The 25,878-nt window shown below is 54.6% G+C and overlaps 1 protein-coding gene across 1 annotated transcript in view; it reads left to right on the top strand.

Annotated features, from left to right (window-relative positions):
- TRIM9 (tripartite motif containing 9) overlaps positions 1-25,870 on the top strand; it is a 115,778-nt gene extending 89,908 nt beyond the window's left edge. Inside the window, exons 4-13 of the mRNA XM_014936807.1 lie at positions 1,382-1,492; positions 3,132-3,285; positions 6,359-6,516; positions 10,242-10,380; positions 16,073-16,261; positions 19,823-19,864; positions 20,523-20,546; positions 21,940-22,243; positions 22,963-23,125; positions 25,490-25,870. Of these exons, the coding sequence (XP_014792293.1) occupies positions 1,382-1,492; positions 3,132-3,285; positions 6,359-6,516; positions 10,242-10,380; positions 16,073-16,261; positions 19,823-19,864; positions 20,523-20,546; positions 21,940-22,243; positions 22,963-23,125; positions 25,490-25,552 (1,347 nt within the window). The 3' untranslated portion in view covers positions 25,553-25,870. The remainder of the gene's footprint in view (positions 1-1,381; positions 1,493-3,131; positions 3,286-6,358; positions 6,517-10,241; positions 10,381-16,072; positions 16,262-19,822; positions 19,865-20,522; positions 20,547-21,939; positions 22,244-22,962; positions 23,126-25,489) is intronic.
- Positions 25,871-25,878: the final 8 nt, after the last annotated feature.

Below are 25,878 nucleotides of genomic sequence, written 5' to 3'. Positions count from 1 at the left end.
TCCCGCTGGGCTTTAGGGAAGGTCAGCAGGTACCAGCCAAACCACAGGCTTGGTGGTACTCTGGGTTGTGCTCCACTGCTGGGACGCTGAAACACGTTCCCCAGGGGAACCATAAAATCACAGAATGGTTTGGGTTGGAAAGGATGTTAAGGATCATCCAGTGCCACCCCCTGCCCTGGGCAGGGACACCTCCCACCAGACCAGGTTGCTCCAAGCCCCCTCCAACCTGGCCTTGAACCCCTCCAGGGATGGGGCAGCCACAGCTTCTCTGGGCAACCTGGGCCAGGCTCTCACCACCCTCACAGCAAACAATTTCTTCCCCACATCTCACCTCAATCTCCCCTCTTTCAGTGTCAAACCCTTCCCCCTCATCCTATGGCTCCCCTCCCTGATCCAGAGTCCCTCCCCCTCTCTCCTGGAGCCCCTTGAGGGACTGGAAGGGGCTCCAAGGTCTCCCTGGAGCCTTCTCTTCTCCAGGCTGACCCCCCCCAACTCTCTCAGCCTGTCCTCCCAGCAGAGGGGCTCCAGCCCTCCCAGCATCTCCGTGGCCTCCTCTGGCCCCGCTCCAACAGCTCCATGTCCTTCTGCTGGTGGTGGCCCCAGAGCTGGAGGCAGCACTGGGGGGGTATCTCCCCAGAGCGGAGCAGAGGGGCAGAATCCCCCCCCCCTTTCCCTGCTGGCCACAGGGCTGGGGATGCAGCCCAGGGGGCGGGGGGCTTTTTGGGTTGCCAGCACACATGGGTGCAAGAAGCCCCATCCCTGGGTGGAAGAAGCCATGCTTTAGTGGGCAGCCTGGGCAGCCCCCAGCAGAGCTGGGCGATGCTGCAGAGAGCCTTGCCACAAGGTCTGTGGGATTTATCCCCTCTCACTTCTCCCTCCGAGCTCATCCCCAGCCTCCTGCTGCAGCTGGTGGAGAAAATGAAGCAATTCTGCAGCATGGTCCATCTCAGCTGATGGGCAGATGAGCATCTCAAAGGGATTGTGAAGCTGGGGGAGGTGGTGCGTTCGTTCCTCTTGGATGCAGCTGCCCCAGAGCCTGCCCCATAGCCTGGCTCTGCACCGAGGATGGATGGGGCAGCCCCACAGAAGCAGTGTATCTGTGGAGTTTGTAAGCTTGTTGTTTGGGAGCTGTTTTAATTAAAGACAGGGCAAGGAACTGCCCTCCTGCTTTGAATAATTGTGTGGGTTAATAATTTTGAGCAAAGCAAGGCTTGTTGTTGGTCGCCAGGTTCCCAAGGATCTGGAATTCAGTGCATGAATCTTGGCCAGTTCTGCCTTTTTCTCCTCCCTTGAGTCTTGGTCTCCCTTCATGTGGTCCTCACCTTGTCCCTGTCCCCACCCTGCAGCTCCAAGCAAAGCTCTTCTCCTTGTCCCGTTGCAGGTGGTGCGAGACCAGATTTCTCACTGCACGGTCAAGCTACGCCAGACCACGGGCCTGATGGAGTACTGCCTGGAGGTCATCAAGGAGAACGACCCCAGTGGCTTCCTCCAGGTTGGTGGGCAGCTGCTGACGTTGGGGCTGCCAGGGGAGCGGTAGAGGCATCGCACAGCCAAGTGGCCCTGGGTTTAACACCATAGAGCTGAGGGAGGATGATGTCCCCAGTTTTTCCAGCCATAAAATCCAAGGGTCAGCCTCCCATCACCTCCAGGTTCACAGAATCACAGACTGGTAAGGGTTGGAAGGGACCTCTGGAGATCATCTCCTCCAACCCCCTGCTAAAGCAGGGTCACCCAGAGCAGGTTGCACAGGAACGTGTCCAGGTGGGTTTGAATGTCTCCAGAGAAGGAGACTCCACCACCTCTCTGGGCAGCCTCTTCCAGGGCTCTGCCACCCTCACAGGAAAGTTCTTACTCATGTTCAGATGGAATTTCCTGTGTTCCAGTTCAAAGCTGCCCCAGAGCCTGCCCCATAGCCTGGCTCTGCACCGAGGATGGATGGGGCAGCCCCACAGAAGCAGTGTATCTGTGGAGTTTGTAAGCTTGTTGTTTGGGAGCTGTTTTAATTAAAGACAGGGCAAGGAACTGCCCTCCTGCTTTGAATAATTGTGTGGGTTAATAATTTTGAGCAAAGCAAGGCTTGTTGTTGGTCGCCAGGTTCCCAAGGATCTGGAATTCAGTGCATGAATCTTGGCCAGTTCTGCCTTTTTCTCCTCCCTTGAGTCTTGGTCTCCCTTCATGTGGTCCTCACCTTGTCCCTGTCCCCACCCCGCAGCTCCAAGCAAAGCTCTTCTCCTTGTCCTGTTGCAGGTGGTGCGAGACCAGATTTCTCACTGCACGGTCAAGCTACGCCAGACCACGGGCCTGATGGAGTACTGCCTGGAGGTCATCAAGGAGAACGACCCCAGTGGCTTCCTCCAGGTTGGTGGGGAGCTGCTGACGTTGGGGCTGCCAGGGGAGCGGGAGAGGCATCGCACAGCCAAGTGGCCCTGGGTTTAACACCATAGAGCTGAGGGAGGATGATGTCCCCAGTTTTTCCAGCCATAAAATCCAAGGGTCAGCCTCCCATCACCTCCAGGTTCACAGAATCACAGACTGGTAAGGGTTGGAAGGGACCTCTGGAGATCATCTCCTCCAACCCCCTGCTAAAGCAGGGTCACCCAGAGCAGGTTGCACAGGAACGTGTCCAGGTGGGTTTGAATGTCTCCAGAGAAGGAGACTCCACCACCTCTCTGGGCAGCCTCTTCCAGGGCTCTGCCACCCTCACAGGAAAGTTCTTACTCATGTTCAGATGGAATTTCCTGTGTTCCAGTTCAAGCCCGTTGCCCCTTGTCCTGTCACCAGGCACCACTGAGAAGACTCTGGCCCCATCCTCTTGCCACCCACTCTTCAGATATTGCTCAGCATTGATGAGGTCCCCTCTCAGTCTTCTCTTCTCCAGGTTGAGCAGCCCCTTAGGTACTAGACCCTGCCTTTAAAATAGTCCCCAGAGCTCCTGGGCTCCATCTGCCAATCTGAGCCTGCAGCAAAAGGTGATGCTGGAGGCCACATTTGATGTCCCAGCCGTTGGCAGAGAGGGACAGAAGTGGGACAGAAGCCTGGGAGGCCCAGGGAAGGAGGAGAGCAGGGTAGGGACAAGGTACAGCACGCAGCCCTGGTGGCCCCCGATAGCTGAGGTTGCTCTTTGCCACCAGATCTCCGACGCTCTCATCAGGAGAGTGCACTTAACCGAGGACCAGTGGGGAAAGGGGACGCTCACTCCTCGGATGACCACGGACTTCGACCTGAACCTTGACAACGCCCCTCTGCTACAGTCCATCCATCAGCTCGACTTCGTGCAGATGAAAGGTAAGGATATTTCTACTGCCTTTATTAAGCCCGTATCTACTCATGCTGAGTCCTTCCACGCAACTCATCACAGGGAAGAGGCAGCAGAGGAGAGTTTCTCATCGTCTCCCAACAAAACTGAGCACCCCAGACCTAGAGTTATGCCCGTTCCTGTGTATTTTCCACCCCTGGGCCAGCTGTCTGCCTCCCTGTCCTGCATCCCTGGGCAGATGTGTGCCAGATCACAGAATGGTTTGGGTTGGAAGGGACCTTAAAGATCATTTAGTTCCACCTAATGGGTAGGGACACCTCTCTCCAGCCCAGTTGCTCCAAGCCGCCTCCAACCTGGCCTTGAACCCCTCCAGGGATGGGGCAGCCACAGTGGAGATGCCAGAACCTCCCTTTTCCCTGGCAGTGTGTTAGAAGGTGCTCTGCAGGTTGGGACCAGGGTCTTGGGAGCAGCACAAGGCGCTTCTCAAACCTCTGGTCATACATGCTCAGGGGCAGCCACGGTGTCCCTCCCAACACAAAGCCACAAAGAGCCACGCCAGCTCGGGGTCTTCCCTCCCTCCCTTCTCTTCCCTCCCTTCAGTTTTAATTTCCTCCTTGTTCTCTGTTCCTTCTGTGCTCGTTCTGCTGTCCCACAGAGAGCATTTGCATCGCTTCATGGAAGGCAGAGAGCCACTGCGACCGGTGACCAATTTGCAAGCTGACAGGAGGTGGGCTGTGACATGGGGAAGAACATTAAACAGAGGCCCGTTACCTTCAGCTGGTGCAAATGAGCTGCCTGGAGGGAAGGCCACCAGCTGTGGGTCTGGCAGGGCTCTTCGTTGCCATCAGGGCTGGGTGTCCTGACTCGAGGAGCTGTTTGTCCACCCCAGAATTTCTCAGCAGCTCTTGACCCACCTCCTCGGTGAGGATAACGAGCACCTTCAAATAATGGCCCTGCTGGTGTTCGCTGTGGTGAGAAGGGGGCCTTGGGCAGGGCTGCTGGGAGTGCTCCCAGATGCTCCTTGTTAGCCAGGCAGTTAATTTGAAGTGTCAATAACGAGTTTTGATCGCAAGAGGAGCTAAAGGCAAGGAGGGCTGGGCTACTCTTTTGCTTACATGCCAGTTGTGGAGATGTTAGCGTGTTCCTGCCCTCCCTTCTCTCAGTTTAGCCCAGAGGGTTATTTTTAATTAATAAGAGCAAATCTGCTGCTGGTTTAGCTCACCCGCCCTCCTCTCTGGAGGCAGGGCAGAGCTGATGGAGGCTCTCCTCTCCTCTCACCCTCCCTGTGGAAGTGAATCGTTGCCTTTTGTAGACTTTGCAGAAGGTTGGGTTTGGATCCCAACCGTGGCACAGCTCCAGGAGAGATGGGTCAACCCCAGGGGTCTCTATAGAGAGCAGAGGTGAGTAATGGGGACAGGGCATCCCGCATCCATTGCAGCATCCCTTCTGCCTAATTAACTGAAACACAAGGCCTTCCTCCACTCGGTTTCTCCAGGCCTTCAGCCTGGTGGTTCCTGAGGATCCAGCCCAAGGAGGTGGAGGAGTCCCAGAGGGAGGTGGTGAATGGTGAACCTTTGCCAGAGAGTCTGTCTTTTCTCTCCCAGGCATCTGTGGCTCCTCCACATCTTGTCTTTATTCTCCGTGTCTTTTTTTCACTGTCTCTCGTTGGACTTTGAGCCGTGAGGGTGAGGATGGAGGACGAGCAGCTTTGCTGAGAGGAGGTTTGGGAGGGCTGTCCCTTTGTCCTGGTTTGGGCCACACAGCATTAATTTCTCTTTCAGTAATTTTACTTTTCAGTAAGGTCTCTTCTAATGCTTGGGAAAACTGCACTTTTAGAAGACTCTAGTGTATGAATTTGTGAAAATATTTATTTTAGACCCCATTATGGGATGCAGAATTCAAGATCTCGGTGTCTTCCAGCTCCCCAGGTGTGGGGATGAGGAGGAGCAAGACCTGGGCACTTGACCCAAGCTGCCAACAGGGTTAGTTCATACCATGAAATAACACATATTCAATAGAAATCACAGAGTTTCCTGAGGAGATCTCTCTGTCCCTCGATGGCTGGGATCCTGAGACCACCTTGCCCCGGTGCCGGAGCCCTGAGCCCTCGCAGGGTCCCACACTGGCTGTTGGGATGGGCTAGGGATAGTCCTGGGGTAGTTTATATTGGTATCGGGATCAATACTGGTTCTTTAGTGTTATTAATGTTAATTTTCTAGCCTTATTCTTACTCTTATTCATCAGTGTGAGCAGAAAAAGCCCTGACAGTCCTTTGTGTCCCCTCTGTAGCTGGCGGGAGGCTGCAGGGTGCACCACCTCCCAGTTGTGGTTCCAGCAGCGTGCGGAGGCTGGGGACAGGGACAGCCTGGAGCCTGTTTGGAGACCTCCTTGAACTGTCCTCATGCCTCTTGTCCCTCCCCAGGAGGTGCTCAGCAGCAAGAGCTGGCAGAGGGGACAACCCTGGGGTCCCACAGGAACCCCCAGAGAGGGTGCTGTGCTCGGGGATGGCATGGAAGGACCCTGAGCCTTTTTTGGCAGGTCAAGGGCTGTCACTCCCCAACACTAAAACAGCCTCGTTGAGGGACACGCTCAGCTCTTCACCAAGTCTCACCAGTCGCCTCCCCTTTTTAGAATAAACAAAAAGAACAGGTTGTCCCTGTTCTGCAGGTCCTGAGGCTGGTCTCTGCTCCTGCAGCGTCGCTTGGTTTGTGGGGGTGAGTTTGTTTGATGGCAAAGCAGAGCTGTAGATAAAAAGCAGCTCTGCAGAGTGTGTCCTAGGTTTGGGACCAGCTGCTGCGAAGACTCCGGGCAGTTCTACACCAGGTACATGCTGTGTTCCACCAAAATGCATTCCAAAACCAAGAAGAAAGCAGAGAAGCTCTGGGGAAATCAGCTTCACCCTGCTGGGGGGTGGAGAAATTTGGTGGAGCTTGATTGGAGAACAGTCCTTTCTGCTTCCCCACCACCACCCACGAGGTCTCAGTTACATCCCTTCTACTGCCTTCCATAATGCGCCATAAATGCGTCCTCCACGCTTCAGCTGAATCGTGTTTCTCCTCCTCTGTGGTTCCAGCAGCCAGGCTTACACTAATTTGTGTTTAGTTTCCTCCCCAGTGCCGGCCCCCCCCATCCTGCAGCTGGAGGAGTGTTGCACCCACAACAACAGTGCCACCTTGTCCTGGAAGCAGCCCCCCTTGTCCACGGTGCAGGTGGAAGGCTACATCCTGGAGCTCGACGACGGCAATGGCGGCCAGTTCAGGGTGAGTTCTTGGACCTTGAAACCAATCCTGGTGGTGAGATGTTGCACCTGGTCCCAGAGAGTTCCCCAGACTTTTTTGCAGGTCCTCTCCTTCCCTGGAAACACAAGACTTGCTGCTGAGATACCCAGGGAAGCTTGAGGGTGCAGACAAGCTGCGGGCTCTTTTGGGGACCAAGGTTATTTGAGGGGGTGGAAATACCTTTCCAGGTACCGATACGACTTGCAAATGCAAAGAACATATTTGAAGCTCCTTCTTTTTAGGTTGCTGAATATTTCATGCAAGGTATGCTAATTGCCGTGAAAGGCTCATGGTTTGCCAGCTGCCAGCAAGCAGAGGTGTTTCAGGCCTGAGGGCTCTTAAATTGCTTGTCCTGGTTTGGGCCACACAGCATTAATTTCTCTTTCAGTAATTTTACTTTTCAGTAAGGTCTCTTCTAATGCTTGGGAAAACTGCACTTTTAGAAGACTCTAGTGTATGAATTTGTGAAAATATTTATTTTAGACCCCATTATGGGATGCAGAATTCAAGATCTCGGTGTCTTCCAGCTCCCCAGGTGTGGGGATGAGGAGGAGCAAGACCTGGGCACTTGACCCAAGCTGCCAACAGGGTTAGTTCATACCATGAAATAACACATATTCAATAGAAATCACAGAGTTTCCTGAGGAGATCTCTCTGTCCCTCGATGGCTGGGATCCTGAGACCACCTTGCCCCGGTGCCGGAGCCCTGAGCCCTCGCAGGGTCCCACACTGGCTGTTGGGATGGGCTAGGGATAGTCCTGGGGTAGTTTATATTGGTATCGGGATCAATACTGGTTCTTTAGTGTTATTAATGTTAATTTTCTAGCCTTATTCTTACTCTTATTCATCAGTGTGAGCAGAAAAAGCCCTGACAGTCCTTTGTGTCCCCTCTGTAGCTGGCGGGAGGCTGCAGGGTGCACCACCTCCCAGTTGTGGTTCCAGCAGCGTGCGGAGGCTGGGGACAGGGACAGCCTGGAGCCTGTTTGGAGACCTCCTTGAACTGTCCTCATGCCTCTTGTCCCTCCCCAGGAGGTGCTCAGCAGCAAGAGCTGGCAGAGGGGACAACCCTGGGGTCCCACAGGAACCCCCAGAGAGGGTGCTGTGCTCGGGGATGGCATGGAAGGACCCTGAGCCTTTTTTGGCAGGTCAAGGGCTGTCACTCCCCAACACTAAAACAGCCTCGTTGAGGGACACGCTCAGCTCTTCACCAAGTCTCACCAGTCGCCTCCCCTTTTTAGAATAAACAAAAAGAACAGGTTGTCCCTGTTCTGCAGGTCCTGAGGCTGGTCTCTGCTCCTGCAGCGTCGCTTGGTTTGTGGGGGTGAGTTTGTTTGATGGCAAAGCAGAGCTGTAGATAAAAAGCAGCTCTGCAGAGTGTGTCCTAGGTTTGGGACCAGCTGCTGCGAAGACTCCGGGCAGTTCTACACCAGGTACATGCTGTGTTCCACCAAAATGCATTCCAAAACCAAGAAGAAAGCAGAGAAGCTCTGGGGAAATCAGCTTCACCCTGCTGGGGGGTGGAGAAATTTGGTGGAGCTTGATTGGAGAACAGTCCTTTCTGCTTCCCCACCACCACCCACGAGGTCTCAGTTACATCCCTTCTACTGCCTTCCATAATGCGCCATAAATGCGTCCTCCACGCTTCAGCTGAATCGTGTTTCTCCTCCTCTGTGGTTCCAGCAGCCAGGCTTACACTAATTTGTGTTTAGTTTCCTCCCCAGTGCCGGCCCCCCCCATCCTGCAGCTGGAGGAGTGTTGCACCCACAACAACAGTGCCACCTTGTCCTGGAAGCAGCCCCCCTTGTCCACGGTGCAGGTGGAAGGCTACATCCTGGAGCTCGACGACGGCAACGGCGGCCAGTTCAGGGTGAGTTCTTGGACCTTGAAACCAATCCTGGTGGTGAGATGTTGCACCTGGTCCCAGAGAGTTCCCCAGACTTTTTTGCAGGTCCTCTCCTTCCCTGGAAACACAAGACTTGCTGCTGAGATACCCAGGGAAGCTTGAGGGTGCAGACAAGCTGCGGGCTCTTCTGGGGACCAAGGTTATTTGAGGGGGTGGAAATACCTTTCCAGGTACCGATACGACTTGCAAATGCAAAGAACATATTTGAAGCTCCTTCTTTTTAGGTTGCTGAATATTTCATGCAAGGTATGCTAATTGCCGTGAAAGGCTCATGGTTTGCCAGCTGCCAGCAAGCAGAGGTGTTTCAGGCCTGAGGGCTCTTAAATTGCTGTAATTACACAATTAAAATATGATTTTTTTCCCTGATCCGACACGCTGATAATTATCCTGGCGTGTTGGCGTCCACCGAGAGCGGGTGCAGGGACCAGCCCATCACATTTTCTGAATCCATCTGCAAGGAACTCGGGTGGGCAGGAGCCAGAGCAGAGTCGAGGCAGAAGAGAGGTGACATGAGTGGCATCTGGAGAGAGAAGGGAGCAGGAGGCTGGGTTTGGGGAGCTCCAATGCTCAGCACAGGCACCAGTCTTCTCTCGTCCCACCAGCAGTGGGAAAAGGGCTTGGATGTGGTGGGGCTAGAGGGCAGCTCCAGCCAATGGACCACGGCTGGTGCCACGAAGGAGAAATCACTGAGCCACTCTCCTCCCCAAAAGCAGTGACCTGACCATGTCAGGCAGTGATTTGCCTGTTGTACAGGTGACAGTCCCTGCCAAGAACAGGTCAGTGTGTGGCCCAGCCTGTTCGTTACCTCCCACGTAAACAGGCAGGAGATACTGGGATGTTGTCCTGAGGCAAGAGGACCCTGCTTTTGGACATCAAGCCACAAAGGAGCTCCATGCACCACAAAGGGGTGGTGAAGTGGGAGCTGTGCAGGCTGCAGGAGAGCTCTGGGGGTCATCAGGGCCACCTTAGTGTCCCATCACCGATCTCAGTCCATTAGGACACCTACATTATGCTCCTTGACCCTGAGCACCGACCATCGCCATTCCCAGGTCTGCTGTGGGCTTCTCCCAGCCTTGGTCAGGTTCTCGGGAGGGGTGAAAGCCATCACCTCTGCTCTGCAGTGCAGGGGGGCCTTGCAGGCACCTCTATACGCTTTGGGGATGTAGAATCTGATGGTTGGAAGAGACCTTTTAAGATCATCACCCATCTGAAAGGAAAGGGGCCAGGTTCAAGCCTTGGCTCTGGAAGTGGGAGCTTCCATCTGCGCTGCCAAGGGCAGCAAACAGGGTTTTGTCGTGGGACCTGCTGGTTGCAGGTCAAAGTTTTGTGAGCCATGGGTTTGAGTAGCCCCATAGGCCTCTTCACCCCTGTCCCTGCTTGCCCAGCGAGTGGGGCTACAGCAGCAGAAGGGTGAGATGCCGGTGAGTCAGCGCCCGTTCAGTGTCATCACCTTGTTCTCTTTCAAGGAACACTTTGATCCTCACATCCAGGAGCATAAAAAATTGTTCTCTGCAAGGGTTTTTTTTCCCTGTCCTGGGCTTGGTCTGTATAAATTCCTCTCTCTGACAGAGCTCCTCCGGGATCCAGTGGGAGCTTGGCTGGGATTGATGCCTCATGACTTGGTCATGATGGAGCAGCATCTCCCTGCCCTCCAGAAATTGGTTTTATGGCCCGGTATTGTCAAGGAATAAATCATAGGGCCCCTTTGCTCTGCTTTGGCCGTATCCAGTGCTCATAAGTCGGCCCCAGGTGGCAAAGCCCAGCTGAACTCTGTGTCCAGGCACTAATTGTGCTTGTTTTGCAGGAGGTGTACGTGGGCAAGGAGACCATGTGCACGGTGGACGGGCTTCACTTCAACAGCACCTACAGCGCGCGCGTCAAGGCCTTCAACAAAACAGGCGTCAGCCCTTACAGCAAGACCCTGGTCCTCCAGACATCCGAGGGTAAGGCATTGCCCCAGCTCCAGCCCCACACGCTTGGACACAGCCCCCACGCAGCCTGTGGGGCCCATCTGGCACCCCCCAAGCTTAGCATCGCCACGGAGGGACCCGCTGGGCCGGTCCTCCAGTTCCTCAGCCATCGGTGCAGGAAATCCCAGCGCTGATGGGAAGAGGAAAAGTTGGGTCAGGAGTCTTGAGCAGTGCCAGGATTTCTCTCTTCTCCCCCCCCCACCCCCTCCTTTTTTCCTTTGTAGATGATGTTCTTTGGGGAGGAGCAGTGTGGGTACAGCGAGGGGCATCCCGCAGAGAGGTGTTGAAAATTTGCTTGCAGCAGGGGGTTTGCATGACACGAAGGGAAGCTCAGATGTTTTCATGAATTCCACTTAAAACAAGGCTGTCAACATCACTCCTGAGACACTGAGGGGCTGCGCGTGGCTGCACGACGCCGTCACCGCACGGTGTCCCCTTCACCCCCTGCCAGTGCAGGACAGAGGGACCGTGGGGCCACACGGATGTCCTTGCCAGCCCACGGGGCCACCTGCATCACCCTCACCCTGGCAGGCACTGGGTTAGAATATTAAACACCCCCGTGCAGGTTGGGGAGGAGTCTCCCCACCTGATTTTAAGTACATTTGTCACACCAGGTGCTTAATCCATCACAGAAAATGGGCTCATTTCTGCCACACAGGTGGGAGAGACATAAGACTGGCTCCAAGAAACGAGGTGGGAGCTGGAACCAGCAGGAGATGGAGCCCAGGAAAGGAAGGAATCAGCCCCCACCTGACTCCTCTGCCCCCCTGGAGCCTTGCTGCCAGGCAAGAAACCCTTCCTTGGGAGTTTTCCACGCTTGGTGGGATGCCTTTTCCCTACTCCCAGACTAAAATCTGCATTTTCCAAACTGCATGAAGATTTTCTTGACCAGAATTACCAGACCTGGCTGGCAGGTCGCTCCAGAGCGGCAACGTGTCCCTGCAGCCCTGGCAGATGGAGAGGGGTTCAGGAGGGGACACACACACAGCTCCTGGGGCTACTGGTGGAGGTGGAAGAAGGATGAGAGCCTTCTTGCCTCGGAGCATCTCTGGTCTGTGCATGGGGGAAGGACCATGTCTCCACTCCCCCTTGGCTTCTTGTTTCTTTGGTGAGACACAAGCCTGGGAGCAGAAGCTCAGGGAGGGAAGCCTGGCTTGTCACACTCTCTGCCCTGCTGTCCCCTCTCCTGGGCTCCCAAACTCAGCCAGTGGCTTTGAGCAAGGAGAAAAAAGGGATTTTCTGCTGAAAGCATAGAAGAGAAAAGCTGGAGATGTGGCAAAGGGGCTGGGCCACCACAGCCGGAGAGACCTTCCCCAGCCTGGTTGAGCACCAGAAGCTTTTCTCCTCTTTCAAGCCCAGTTGCTCAGCTGGGACCCAACTTTAAGTTCCTCGCCAGCCGTGGAGTGACACCCAGCAGCAACCAGAGGTTTTTGGAAAGGGGTGACCACGGGGAGATGGGCTACAAGGAGCTGTAGGAACGTGAGATGCTGGTTAGGGAGAGCCATGAGCCCGGCTACTCTTGGTAGTAGTTCTTCACTTGGTAGATGTTGGAGGACATGTCCTTCCCTAACCTTCAGCTCCGTTTATTGACCTGTTGTGCAATAATTTCTCTAACCCCTGTGTGAACCCACTGACCCTCTTTGCTTCCACAGCCTCACACAGCAGCAAGTTGCAGAAGTTACGATCCACCGTGCAAAGAAACGCTTCCTTTTATCTGTTTTAACGTGATTTCCAGCTCAACTAACACTGACAAAAACCAACACTAACCCATGTCCCTCAGCACCATATCTGCCCAACTTTTAAATCTCTCCAGGAATGGAGACTCCACCACTGCCTTGGGCAGCCTCTTCCAAGACTTTACAACCCTTTCAGTGAAGAAATTTTTCTTAATATCCATCCTAAACCTCCCCTGGTGCAACTTGAGGCCATTTCCTCTTGTCCCATCACTTCTTCCTTGGGAGAAGAGACCGACCCCCCCTGGCTACACCCTCCTTTCAGGGAGTTGGAGAGAGCGAGAAGGTCTCCCCTCAGCCTCCTTTTCTCCAGGCTGAACACCCCCAGCTCCCTCAGCTGCTCCTCACAAGACTTGTGCTCCAGACCCCTCACCAGCTCCGTTGCCCTTCTCTGGACCCACTCCAGCATCTCAATGTCCTTCTGGTCATGAGGGGCCCAAAACTGGACACAGCACTCGAGGTGGGGCCTCACCAGTGCCCAGTACAGGGGGGACATCTCATCACCCAATCTCAAAAGACCCATTTGAGGCACGGTTTCCTAACCAAAACCAGTTGGGCTTTAACTCATCCTAGCCAGGAGCTTGCAGCATTCCTGCTGGGATCTTTCCGACTCTGCTTTTCCTCTCTTAGGTATTTTCACTGCTGAGCCGAGCTCACCTACTGCAAAGCTCCAAAATATGAAGGAACCTGGGCAAAACCAGCTGTTCCTGGTCCCAGCAGGGTGGGCTGTGCTCGGGGCTGGTGCCACCAAACGCATTTCACTCTTTGAGCATCGCGTGGAAGTTTCCCCCCTTCAGCCTTTTCACCCAACGGGCTTTTGCATTTGTTATTCTGGCAACAAAGAAAGAAAGGAGGAGAAAAAGTCAAATGGGCTTGAAGCATTTCCTGCTTTTAGAGGCCGCCTGAGCTTTTTGAGCTCAAAAGTGAATTAAATTACATCTCTGAGCAGCTTCCAGATATCCGAGTCTATAGAATAGAGCTGCCTCACACATCACAGCTCCTGTTTAGGCTTTTATTTCTGGCCTTTAGAGCAGCATCAGGCCTTTAAGTGCTATTTTGCCTGAAGTAGGCTTAGCTTTCCCCTTCAGCCACGCTCTGCAGCTCCCTGCAAAGTGTTCGTGCGGGAAGAGGGGACAAAAGAAGAGACGTGCTCCACAGGAAGAGAACATCTCTCCCAACACAGCTGCTGTAAGTGGTTAGGAGGAATTCCACCTCAAGGATGTTATGTAAAAGCTGGCTTCTGGTTCCTAGCACACGAGGTCCTCATCCACAGCCCGTGGAAGTTGACTGGAGTCTTTCTTCTGCCTTCGGTGAGCGGTGATACGGGCTGTAGAGGTTAGCAGGGAGTGAAACATCTGGCAGGGTCTCGGCATCTGAAGAGAGCGAGGATGAGAAGTGGGTAAAATTGTGTCTGGGCTTCTGCAGGCATGCCCTTCTGGTCTTTCCCAGCCGAGATGGGCCACCCAGCACTGGTGGGAATGTCCCATGGGAAGTCAGCACACCCACAAACCTACAGCAAGCTGCAGAGCACCTTCCCACCCCATGGCGTGGCACATGTTCTCCTGCTCATCCCAAAGGAAACCATGTTTTCCAGCTGAGAAAATTGCAATTGACTTTTTAATGCTGGTGCTTGGTGCCACCAGCAGGGCAAGGTGGCTTCTGGCTGGGAGAAGGTCTGTGCCCCAGAGCCCTTCTCATCTGCTGGGCCCTTTGAGGCTTCCCAGGGATGAAGATCCTCCTCATCAGCTCAACCAAATAGCAGCAAGGGCTGAAGGCAGTGGTCCTTATCTTGAACTGTGTGCTCTCCCTAGCCGGTGTCAGGCTGTTTCACCTGGGAGGACCTCTTGCCCTGTCACATCTTAGCCAGTGCCTCCCAGGACAACCACTGCAGGCTTGATCATAGAATCATAGAATGGTTTGGGTTGGAAGGGACCTTAAAGATCATCCAGTTCCACCCCACTGCCCTGGGCAGGGACACCTCCCACTAGACCAGGTTGCTCAAAGCCCCCTCCAACCTGGCTTTGAGTTCAACCAGCCAACGGTTCCTTGGTGCATTCATGGCTGTGGCAAGAGCAGCCTCTGAGGAGCTTTGCAGAAACCCCTGGCTCTGGTCTGCTGGTCATGGTGCGATGCAAATGGCCACCCCCAGGAACAGGGACTTAATGCACGGTGACAAGGAACACAGAAGACCTCCCAGTTGTGGTGGGATTAGCATCTGCAGGTGAGCTGGCTGTGAGGCTGCTTTTCTCTACCAGGATGTCTGAGATGGCTTGCAAGTCCCTCCAGTGTTGTTTCTTTCTGTGGACTGTCCAGCAAGGTGGATGGTGAGATGAAGGACCAACTCAGGCCAGGTGGAGATGGAGAAGAGGAGCTGAGCAGTGCTGGAGGGGCCCATATCTGCACTCCTGGCTGGGGCAAGAGCTTCTCTGCCAAAAACCTGCTACTCCTTTCTTACCCTTCCCCAGGTCTTTTTGACTGCCCACACCTTGGCCTTTCCATTGGGCTCCTTTGTGCCTTCAGCCACGCTGCCCGTGCTGCAAGGAGCTGTGCATGGGGGAAGGACCATGTCTCCACTCCCCCTTGGCTTCTTGTTTCTTTGGTGAGACACAAGCCTGGGAGCAGAAGCTCAGGGAGGGAAGCCTGGCTTGTCACACTCTCTGCCCTGCTGTCCCCTCTCCTGGGCTCCCAAACTCAGCCAGCTCTGCCAACACCACAAGCAGCTTCTGCTGGCCACCTCTACCCCCCTGGAGATGTGGCAAAGGGGCTGGGCCACCACAGCCGGAGAGACCTTCCCCAGCCTGGTTGAGCACCAGAAGCTTTTCTCCTCTTTCAAGCCCAGTTGCTCAGCTGGGACCCAACTTTAAGTTCCTCGCCAGCCGTGGAGTGACACCCAGCAGCAACCAGAGGTTTTTGGAAAGGGGTGACCACGGGGAGATGGGCTACAAGGAGCTGTAGGAACGTGAGATGCTGGTTAGGGAGAGCCATGAGCCCGGCTACTCTTGGTAGTAGTTCTTCACTTGGTAGATGTTGGAGGACGTGTCCTTCCCTAACCTTCAGCTCCGTTTATTGACCTGTTGTGCAATAATTTCTCTAACCCCTGTGTGAACCCACTGACCCTCTTTGCCTCCACAGCCTCTCGCAGCAGCAAGTTGCAGAAGTTACAATCCACCGTGCAAAGAAATGCTTCCTTTTATCTGTTTTAACATGATTTCCAGCTCAGTCCGTGTTCCCAGCTGAGAGGGGGGAAGGCTGGGAATACGGAATTTGGGTGTTTAACTGATTTCACTGTGTGGAGGATGGTGGATTCCACATTTTTACATTAACCCCCCCCAACCTTGACAAGGCTAGGGAAGGAGTTGCAGGAGGTGACCGTTGGTGGTAGCGGGGAACCACGACCTGAGAGGTTCTTTCTACTCTGACGTTTTGCTGTGAACCCCATGAGTTAAATTCTCACTGTAAGGCTCAGATGTGTTTTGACAGGTGCACAGGGATACCAAGAACACAACATCCCGAACAGCCTTTGAGTAAGGTGGGTGCTTGGTGGTACTTAGGGCGATACAGCTTAGTACAGCCCTGCCAAATGCCTTTCAGCCCTTAACCAGCCACTAATTACTGTGCACGAGAAGGTATGAGATTGATTAAAGGGCCGTGGGGAAGTGTGCATGGTAACTTGTGAAGTCTTTTTAGGTGCGTTTTTTAAAGAAAAGCCCATTGCATCTCTCACGGTGATGCAGGAACGTGTTGGAAGATGGAAAAATACGATATTTTTTTTTTGCTGATACTGTCAGAGGCAAAGCTTTCCTGGAGGGTCTCGCTGGGTTGTGGAGCACCAGAGGTTTCTCTCTCCGAGGTCCGGTCTCGGGGGGCGACGGAGCGACACCCTCCAGCAGACCCCGTTTCTGATCTCTAGTTTGCATTGATCTTACGTTTAGACACGCAGTCAGAAGAACAGACCCTCCCTTTTCCAGTGCCTTTGGAAAGATCGCAGCTTCGTAGAATGAGTCCTTTCTCCTCCACCCTTAATCTACAACCCAGCTTTCCGGGGAGATCCTACTTTGAGCTAAGATCTTCGGCCCACCAGCTGAGCTTGCATTCTTCTTTACAGTCCCTGAATTCAGCTGGTGAGCCGAGCGCCTCTGGCATTGCCTCTTCGTCTGTGCTTCTGGGCATCTTCAAAATATTCGTTTGTTTTGTTCCGTTGTGTTTGTTTTGCCCATGACATGCGGATGGCAGTGGTGGGGGGGGGAAGCTCCTGTTTGTTGGTGGCCACGGAGGGGTTTTCGGCGGCCTGGTTCTCCTGGTGTGTTCATCTCTACCTCCCAGCGTAGTTTCAGGCGTGGGGTGATGGAAAAGCACAGTAATTCCTTCCGTGGGTGCTGTTCTCCCCAGGGCTGAACCGTTTTGCCCAGCCAGCCAGCAGAGCAGGTCCCTCCTCTCCAGTTTGCGTTGATCCTGTGTCTGGGGATGGTGAGAAGAACAGGGCCTCCCTGGGAGAAACTTGTGGGGACATCTCGATGGTTCCCTTTCCCTGTACAGCCAGAAAGCCCAGTCTCTGCTGTGAGATTTGTTTAGTGAAATGAGTTTGCTCGATTAAATCTTAAAATGGAAGTTGACTGGAGTCTTTCTTCTGCCTTCGGTGAGCGGTGATACGGGCTGTAGAGGTTAGCAGGGAGTGAAACATCTGGCAGGGTCTCGGCATCTGAAGAGAGCGAGGATGAGAAGTGGGTAAAATTGTGTCTGGGCTTCTGCAGGCATGCCCTTCTGGTCTTTCCCAGCCGAGATGGGCCACCCAGCACTGGATCTCGATGGTTCCCTTTCCCTGTACAGCCAGAAAGCCCAGTCTCTGCTGTGAGATTTGTTTAGTGAAATGAGTTTGCTCGATTAAATCTTAAAATCTTAAAAAGGAAGTGAGTCAAGTTGCAAGCAAGGTCTGCTAAGGCCAGGTCACCAACCCCTTGTGGTCTGACTCCCCAAGATCCCAATGATGTGGGCTCTTGGCCGCTCAGCTTTGAGCACCAGGCTTGGCTTGGCAGAACCAGATGGGGTTCCTCTCCAAGTTTTGGTTTCTGCAGAGCAGAGGAAACCACTCCAGTGACACCTCTCTCCTTGGGCAGCACCCACGAGCGCCGTGAGCCCATCCTGAGGGGCTGTGGTGGGACGTAGGCAGTAGAGGCAGAAGGAGTGATGGCCTCGGGATGGTTCCTCCTTGGAGGAGGAGGAGCTGTGGGCACAGTGTGATCTCTCCCAGCTGTTTTCGGGGGGGGGAGGGTTGAGAGGCTGCAAATTTCTTTTCTTTGTGCTTTTTTATGTTTGGTTTTTGTTTTTCTCATCGTGCCGCTGTGCGCTAATGGCTTCAACTCTGTTCTGTTACGGACGTTTCTTACTTTGTGTCCGAGATCCGTGGCGATGGCCGCACCAGCTGAGCTTGCATTCTTCTTTACAGTCCCTGAATTCAGCTGGTGAGCCGAGCGCCTCTGGCATTGCCTCTTCGTCTGTGCTTCTGGGCATCTTCAAAATATTCGTTTGTTTTGTTCCGTTGTGTTTGTTTTGCCCATGACATGCGGATGGCAGTGGTGGTGGGGGGAAGCTCCTGTCGGTGGCCGCGGAGGGGTTTTCGGTGGCCTGGTTCTCCTGGTGTGTTCATCTCTACCTCCCAGCGTAGTTTCAGGCGTGGGGTGATGGAAAAGCACAGTAATTCCTTCCGTGGGTGCTGTTCTCCCCAGGGCTGAACCGTTTTGCCCAGCCAGCCAGCAGAGCAGGTCCCTCCTCTCCAGTTTGCGTTGATCCTGTGTCTGGGGACGGTGAGAAGAACAGGGCCTCCCTGGGAGAAACTTGTGGGGACATCTCGATGGTTCCCTTTCCCTGTACAGCCAGAAAGCCCAGTCTCTGCTGTGAGATTTGTTTAGTGAAATGAGTTTGCTCGATTAAATCTTAAAATCTTAAAAAGGAAGTGAGTCAAGTTGCAAGCAAGGTCTGCTAAGGCCAGGTCACCAACCCCTTGTGGTCTGACTCCCCAAGATCCCAATGATGTGGGCTCTTGGCCGCTCAGCTTTGAGCACCAGGCTTGGCTTGGCAGAACCAGATGGGGTTCCTCTCCAAGTTTTGGTTTCTGCAGAGCAGAGGAAACCACTCCAGTGACACCTCTCTCCTTGGGCAGCACCCACGAGCGCCGTGAGCCCATCCTGAGGGGCTGTGGTGGGACGTAGGCAGTAGAGGCAGAAGGAGTGATGGCCTCGGGATGGTTCCTCCTTGGAGGAGGAGGAGCTGTGGGCACAGTGTGATCTCTCCCAGCTGTTTTCTAACCACTCTTTGCACATCCTTCCGTTGCTAAAGATCCTGGGCCCCCATTCTTCCACCCACTCTGGATTTACACCACTCCATGGGCTCCAGTGGAGTAATTCCCGGCTTCCTCTGGTGGAAGCCCAGGAAGAATGGGGGCCCCCGATTGTTTGATTTCCATCCCATCACCCGGAATGAGGAATGCTGCAGCATGACCCTTGCCAGAATTTCTTTTCTTTGTGCTTTTTTATGTTTGGTTTTTGTTTTTCTCATCGTGCCGCTGTGCGCTAATGGCTTCAACTCTGTTCTGTTACGGACGTTTCTTACTTTGTGTCCGAGATCCGTGGCGATGGCCGTGAGCGATACTTGTTTTGGGGGGGTGAGGAGGGGGGGGTTATGGACCTCTGCAGCCATGGTCTGGGGTGGTGGGATAAGGTGAAACGGGGTCCGGAGTGTGCCCGGGTGTCACTCAGGTGAACTTGTATTGTAGCGACTCGCGGAGACCTCGAAAACCACTTTTTGAGCAGGGGCACACGGGGCACGATTCATTAACAGCCTCAGGAGGTGCTGCTTGGCCCTCACCGTGGACCACAACTGTGGCCAGATGCTTCCTCACCAACACCCCACGTCAGCAGGGTGAAAAACCTGCTTCCTTGCCAGAGGAGAGGTGAAAAGAACAGTAACAGAGCTACACAGGGGTATCCTTAAAATCCAGCACCCTTCCTGCATGCCCTCCTGTGCAGTGCCCGTATGGGACTTCATGTTGTCCTCTCCTCCTGGTGGGGACAAGCTCCTGGATCGGTCCCCAGCTGCAGTTTGGCTCCCAGGAGGTGTTTGTGGCCAGTGACCAGGCACAGCCCAGTGGCAGGAGGGTGAAGGGCACCCGAACTCATCCTGCCTGTGCCACCACCCCCAAAGCTACAGCCCGGTGCCCTTTGGGTGCTCGGTGGTCCCTATTCCCCAGACACACCAGTGGCTGCTCTTCTTCCATCAGTCCCTGTCCTCCGGGGAGTGGGGTGGGTGTTTTTAAGTGATTCAACTGATGGTCAATGTAGACAATACTCACCAAGCAGCCAAGATGTTCTGCCAAGGCTAAAATTCCAACGATTTGGCATCCTGAGCAGGTAGCAATCAGCCTCGACGCTCTTGAAGGCCGTGATGGGATCTGGCCATGAAAGAGCAGAACATCCCCCAAGTCCCAGGGGGTGAGACTCACCAAAACGGCCACCAGCCCAACTCACGGGTGAGGTTTGCAACCCCTCTCCATGCTCTCCTGGCTTTTAATGAATCAGGGCTCCCGGGGCCGGCTGGATGCTCAGGGAGAGGTTAAATGCTCAGGGGTGTTTTTCAGGCGGTTGTTGTTTCTTTAGCTGTGATGTGTGAAATGTAGTATCTCTTTATAGGATGCAATTTTGACACCCAAGGAACGCCTTACTCTCAATTAGGCAAGTATATTTATTAAATACCCTGCACCGGTGCCTACTCCCTGTTGCTCATCTCTTTGGGTTTTGTTTTGGTTTTTTTTCTTTTCTCTTTTTAAATCTTGTAACTTTTCTTCAGGGAGCGAGGAGCGTTTCTTGCGCAGACCCTGCTTGCAGGGCGCTCTGGGATGTCCTGGCAGTAGGCAAATTCGGAGGAGGAAGGGTTTATTCCTTTGCCATATGATGTAAAGGCATTTTTAAGTTTTCCCCCATGATAGTTTTAAGGCAAAGCCTGAAATCAGTGCTCTGGAAGCGGCCCTTTAATTAAGACCTGATCCTCCTGCTCAAAGCAATACGCGTCCCAGTTGATTAAGGTGGGCTGAATGCCCAGGAGGTGATTAGCCCCTCTGCAGCTAATTGGAGCAAGGGGTTGGTGGTCCCTGCTTGCAAGGCCAGGCCTGTTCATCCCCTGGGAGATGGGACCCCCCCCATCCATTGGGATTCCCTCCTCGGGCATCCTGAGCCTGTCCTCCCTCCTTGACGCGAAGCGCTGAGAGGTCCCTGCGCTCGCTGGAGAACCTGGCAAGCAGAAATGGGGTTTATTCTCCTTCCTTCCTTCCTCCTTCTTCAACCTGACGTGCTGTTTTCTCTCCCGCATGCTTTTCCTTGGGAATGACCACAGTTGACATTAAAAAAATGGTGGCAGGTACGGAACGGCCCCCGCCGCGTGGCGGATGCCGGGGGGGGGGCCGGGTGCATGTGAGCCCTCTTGTCCAACGATCCAATAAACCACTGAACCAATCTCACCCGAGTGTTTTATTTTTCAAGCCGTGGTGACTCCTGCAGGCCTTGGGAGTGTTTTGTGGATGTGTCAGTTCCCGTTTTCAGTGACGGCTGGAAAAAACCACCTGGGGAACCGGGCTGGTGGCTTGTGAAACCCCCCCTCGTTGCCTCTGTCTTGTCCAGGACGTGACACTGTATCTGTCAGATTTGCAGCCAGCGATGTCCCGTGCATTTAAACCAGCAGTCGTGGAGGTTTCGGGGCGTTTCTCCAGCCTGCCCATGAGCTTAGCTCTTGTCTTACGTGTGGCCAAGCGGTTGCTCCGCAGGGAGGTTTCTCGGTGTGACGTAGCGTCTTGTGTCGATGTAGACCTCTGTATGTGCTTTTGGTCCCCAGGACTGCCAACCCTCACAGACACACGGTTCATAGAATCATAGAATGGTTTGGGTTGGAAGGGACCTTAAAGACCATCTCGTTCCAACCACCCTTCCATGGGCAGGGACACCTCCCACCAGACCAGGTTGCTCCAAGCCCCATCCAACCTGCCCTTGAACCCCTCCAGGGATGGGGCAGCCACAGCTTCTCTGGGCAACCTGGGCCAGGCTCTCACCACCCTCACAGCAAAGAAGTTCTTCCCCACATCTCATCTCAATCTCCCCTCTTTCAGTGTCAAACCCTTCCCCCTCGTCCTATGGCTCCCCTCCCTGATCCAGAGTCCCTCCCCATCTCTCCTGGAGCCCCTTGCGGGACTGGAAGGGGCTCTAAGGTCTCCCCAGAGCCTTCTCTTCTCCAGGCTCCCAGTTTATCTGCTGACCCTCATTCCCCATCCCACGCTGGGCATGACCCTGCAAACCTTTGCTTGCGCAAGCGCCCCATGATTGTAGGAAGAAGTTCTGTTATCTGGAGCCTGGAGACCTGGCTGGGATCACACATCTCCTTCTGCTAGGGCCAAATCTTAGGAGATGGGAAGGATCCTGCCAGCTCGGGAGGTGAGACAGACAGATGGTGGGAGAGGAACAGAGACAGACAGGCCACCAGGAGAGGAGCCAGAGCAAAACTCAGTCCCTCAAGCCTCAGCCGTGCTGCTCCAAGCATCCCTCCGTGATGGAAGGTGTCCTCCATCACCTCCTGCTCCGCTCAGCAGCTCCCTGCCCGCTTCTCCCCACCACCCTGGGGGGCAGCGGCCCAAGCCCCCCTCACACCATGCCTGTCTCCTCCCTCTCGGCCCTGCATGAAGCATGTGCTGTTCCGTGTCCCCTCCCCGTGGCCACCACCAGGTCCCCCCCCAGACTAACCTGATGTCCTTTGTGTGTTCCAGTGGCTTGGTTTTCTTTCGATCCCTCCTCCGCCCACGCCGACATCATCTTCTCTAACGACAACCTGACCGTCACCTGCAACAGCTACGACGACAGGGTGGTGCTGGGGAAAACGGGCTTCTCCAAAGGGCTCCATTACTGGGAGCTGTCGATCGATCGGTACGACAACCACCCGGACCCGGCCTTCGGCGTGGCGCGCATCGACGTCCTGAAGGATGCCATGCTGGGCAAGGACGACAAGGCCTGGGCCATGTACGTGGACAATAACCGGAGCTGGTTCATGCACAACAATTCCCACACCAACAGGTAGGTGATGGTCTGCAACGGGGTCTTCCTCCCAAAGAGCACAGCACCAGGAGGAGCCCGTGGTTTTTCTGGTGGCACCTATAGGCTGTTGGGAAGGGTGACATCGCTCCTGATCACCTCTATTAGAGGTGAAGGGAAGGACAGTCCCTGCCTCCCTGGTTCTGCCTTGCTCCAAACCTCCTTCCCTGCCCACTGTAACTCTTCCCATGGACAACCAAAGCCTTGCAACTGGTCAATGAGAAATTTTGTTTGCCTTTATCCCCTTGCCACAGCCATCACTCACATTCCCCCCAGGAACAGTGGGGCTGAGGACTTTGAAGCTTGCAGTAGCTTGGGGAGAGCCTGGTGTCACCTTCCTGCAGCCTCAAGGGCTATTTCCTGATGGGTCAGCAGGTTTTGAAGTGCTTTCTTGCCCAGGTCCACTTGCTTTCCCCTGTGATTGTGTAGCTGGGGTGCTCTGGTAGCCTCAGGGTGCTGTGGTAGTCTTTGGTGTCCTCAGGGCCATCATGGCAAGTGGAGAGCACTTCTATAGGAGGCTTGAGGAGGTGCCCAGGGACTTGCAAGCGTGGCTGGGATGGGTGCAGGTCATGGCCTGGCTCCTGGGTGAGCTGTGAAGTTCATCAGCATCATCCTTTGAGGTCTATGGCCTGAAGCATGAGCCAGGAGCACAAGGGACATCAAGTCATGGAGATGTTCTGATCTTCTGCTCACCCCTGCAGAACCGAGGGTGGGATAACAAAAGGTGCAACGGTGGGAGTGCTGCTGGATTTGACCAGGAGAACCCTGACATTCTCCATCAACGAGGACCAGCAAGGGCCTGTCGCCTTCGAGAACCTGGAGGGCCTCTTCTTCCCCGCGGTCAGCCTCAACAGGAACGTGCAGGTATGGGCTTTGACCGTGCACTGGAGCACCACAGGCTCTCTAGTGCTGCTGTCACAACGGTGGGTGTTGGTGCTCAGCAGCATGGGGACTTTGTGGAGTGGGGAGGGCTCTTCTGCGACAGGGATGGCTTGGAAAGAGCTAAACTTACACCTTAAACCACCTGTGAGTCCCTAAAACCAGGGTGGGTCTTTCTGCAGCCTCAGCTGCAGCCTCCAGCTCCCTGCTCCAGGTTTCTCCATCAGGGTTGATGAAGCACCAGGGTTCTCCAGCCCTTCCTGGTTGATGGGGTTTCACAGCTGTGCCTCATGATACTACCCCACAAGAGCCTCACTAGCTCTCCCAGGTCCCAGATAGGAGCCCTACCAAGGAGAAGGACACCTTTTAAAGCCTGTTTTTCCTCTGGGGAAATTCAAAACCCCTCTTCTCTCCCTCTCTCCCAAGCTCTCAGCTCTCCTGAACATCACCAAGTGGTGGCTCCCTGGGCCTATCCGGTATTTCCAGCTTTCATTTTTCTTCTCACTGACCTCATCCCTGCTGTCCTCTCCCCACAAGGAGTAACCCCCCGCCCTGTTCACCTAACCTGGCTTTGGCACATCCACCCTACCACCGCTTGCATCTCCAGCACCCCACAAGGCACATCCTGGGACACGTTGCATGTAACGGGTGACTTCAGGGTGTGGAGCACTTTGGTGTGGTCTCCTGCAGCGGGTGTCAAAGGCTGTGTGAGGGCAGAGGCACCAAGAGGCCTCTGTAAATTAGAAATCTGTTAATTAGGATGTTGTCCATCGAGATTAGGATGTTGTCCATCGAGATACACTGCCTGGTACCCAGGCAGTGCCCAGTTTTCCAGCAGCACTGGGAGTGGAGGTTGGTGGGTGCCATCTCAAACCCCTGAGAGCATCCCCACCGGAGCGTCCCGGTGTTTAATTAGGAAAGGTTAAAGAAGCACATCTTGGTTTTAGGGGCAGCTGAATTAATTTGAGTGGGGTGAGAACACCCTGCTCTGTGGTGGGTTTAATTCCTACCACGATCCCCTGCGTGGCCCTAAGACCTAGAGCCCCTCTGAGTCCTTCATTTCTCTGACACCAGAGGGTTCTCCTGGGACGCTGATAAAAGGCTGCTGAGAAACCCAAGCCCTTCGTCACCCTTCTTCAAAGGTGTACGAGTAATCAAAAATGACTCTCATGAGGAGGGAAATAATGGTATTTTTAGACAAAGTTTTCTATCAATCTGTGTCCGAAGGGGAAAATGTGGCTGTTCCGATAAAATAAGGAATTTTGCTTTCCTCCCAAATGGAAGTATTTGTGGAAGGAGTGGAATTGCCCACGCGTGGTTCCTCGGTGCGTGTGGGAGTTTGCAGGACCTGGCTCCTTCCCACCATCAGGTCTCTGGTGTTTCTCCACCATCAGGTCTCTGGTGTTTCTCCTCTTCCCCAATTGTCCCTGGGTCAGAGTCTCTGTCCCCATCCCCGGGTGATGCTGGGCCCCTGCCTGGCTCCCATTCTCGTAGAATCACAGAAGGGTTTGGGTTGAAAAGGAACGTTAAAGGTTGCACTTGAGCATCTCCCCACACCATAGCATGGTCCTGCCCCACACCCTGCTGCTGCTCAGCTTCGAAGGTCCTTCCTCCCACCGGCGCTCAGCCACGTCCCCTCCATTGGATGGCCCATCCTTGGCTTGGGGGCTTCTCGGAGGTCTCCTGAGCATCTTCATTGTCCTTCAGCCCCCTTTTGTCCATCCCACCTGGAGAAAGACCCCACTGCGAAGGTCCTTCCTCCCACGTCCCCTCCATTGGATGGCCCATCCTTGGCTCGGGGGCTTCTCAGAGGTCTTCTGAGCATCTTCATTGTCCTTCAGCCCCCTTTTGTCCATCCCACCTGGAGAAAGACCCCGCTGCTGCCGTGTCCCACCCCTCCCACCCCAGCTGGGATTATGTGGGGCTTGGCACCGCTGGTACCACCGGTCCCACTTCCCACTGGGGCTCCTGCAGCACAAACGAGTCAGGAAGCAGCAAGAAAGGGTTCTCAGCCATTGGAATGGGCTGCCCAGGGAGGTGGTTGAGGCCCCATCCCTGGAGGTGTTCAAAAGCCGGGTTGATGTAGTGCTGGGAGGTATGGTTTAGTGATGATGCTCCTTGTTTGTTGTGTGGGTGTCTATTTTTGTCAGTTAGGTTGACGGTTGGACAAGATGATCTTTGAGGTCCCTTCCAACCTAGAAGATTCTGTGAGATGAAGCCACCCCCATGGTCCTGGGGACATCCTTTGCCACCCCTCCCGGGCCTTGCCGTGGCGGGGAGGACCCGTGGCAGGGCAGGAGGAGCAGCCATGCCCTGGGACACCACTGAGCCCGTCCTCTCTCCTTGCAGGTGACACTCCACACCGGCCTCCCCGTCCCCGAATTCTACACTTCGCGCTCGGCCATGCCGTGAGGATGCTCCCGGAGCCGGCTGCCTCTTCTGGGGAGGAGGAGGAGAGGAGCCAGCCCCCTTCCCCCCTGCGAGACGAGGACGGCCACCGAGCCACCAGGTCCCTGCTGGGCCACCGGGTCCCTGCTGGGCCACCGGCCGGAGCCAAAACGGGGAGGAAGAACCCAGCTTCTGCCCCTCTCCGGTCTCCGTCCCCCCGCGCTGTCCTGTGTGTGTGCGCTTTGCTCTTTAGCTCTTTTTGGCTGATGAAGTACCCCAGTAGCCCGAGATGTTCCTCTGTGTCCGCTTTTAGGTTTGGTTTTGTTGATTTTGAGGCGGGGGTTTGGGGT

Source organism: Calidris pugnax, unplaced genomic scaffold (assembly GCF_001431845.1).
Source record: "Calidris pugnax isolate Ruff unplaced genomic scaffold, ASM143184v1 scaffold10, whole genome shotgun sequence".
In the NCBI taxonomy this organism is placed as follows: Eukaryota; Metazoa; Chordata; class Aves; order Charadriiformes; family Scolopacidae; genus Calidris; species Calidris pugnax.
Note: the sequence above shows the minus strand (reverse complement) of the source record. Positions and strands in the feature narration are given on the sequence as shown.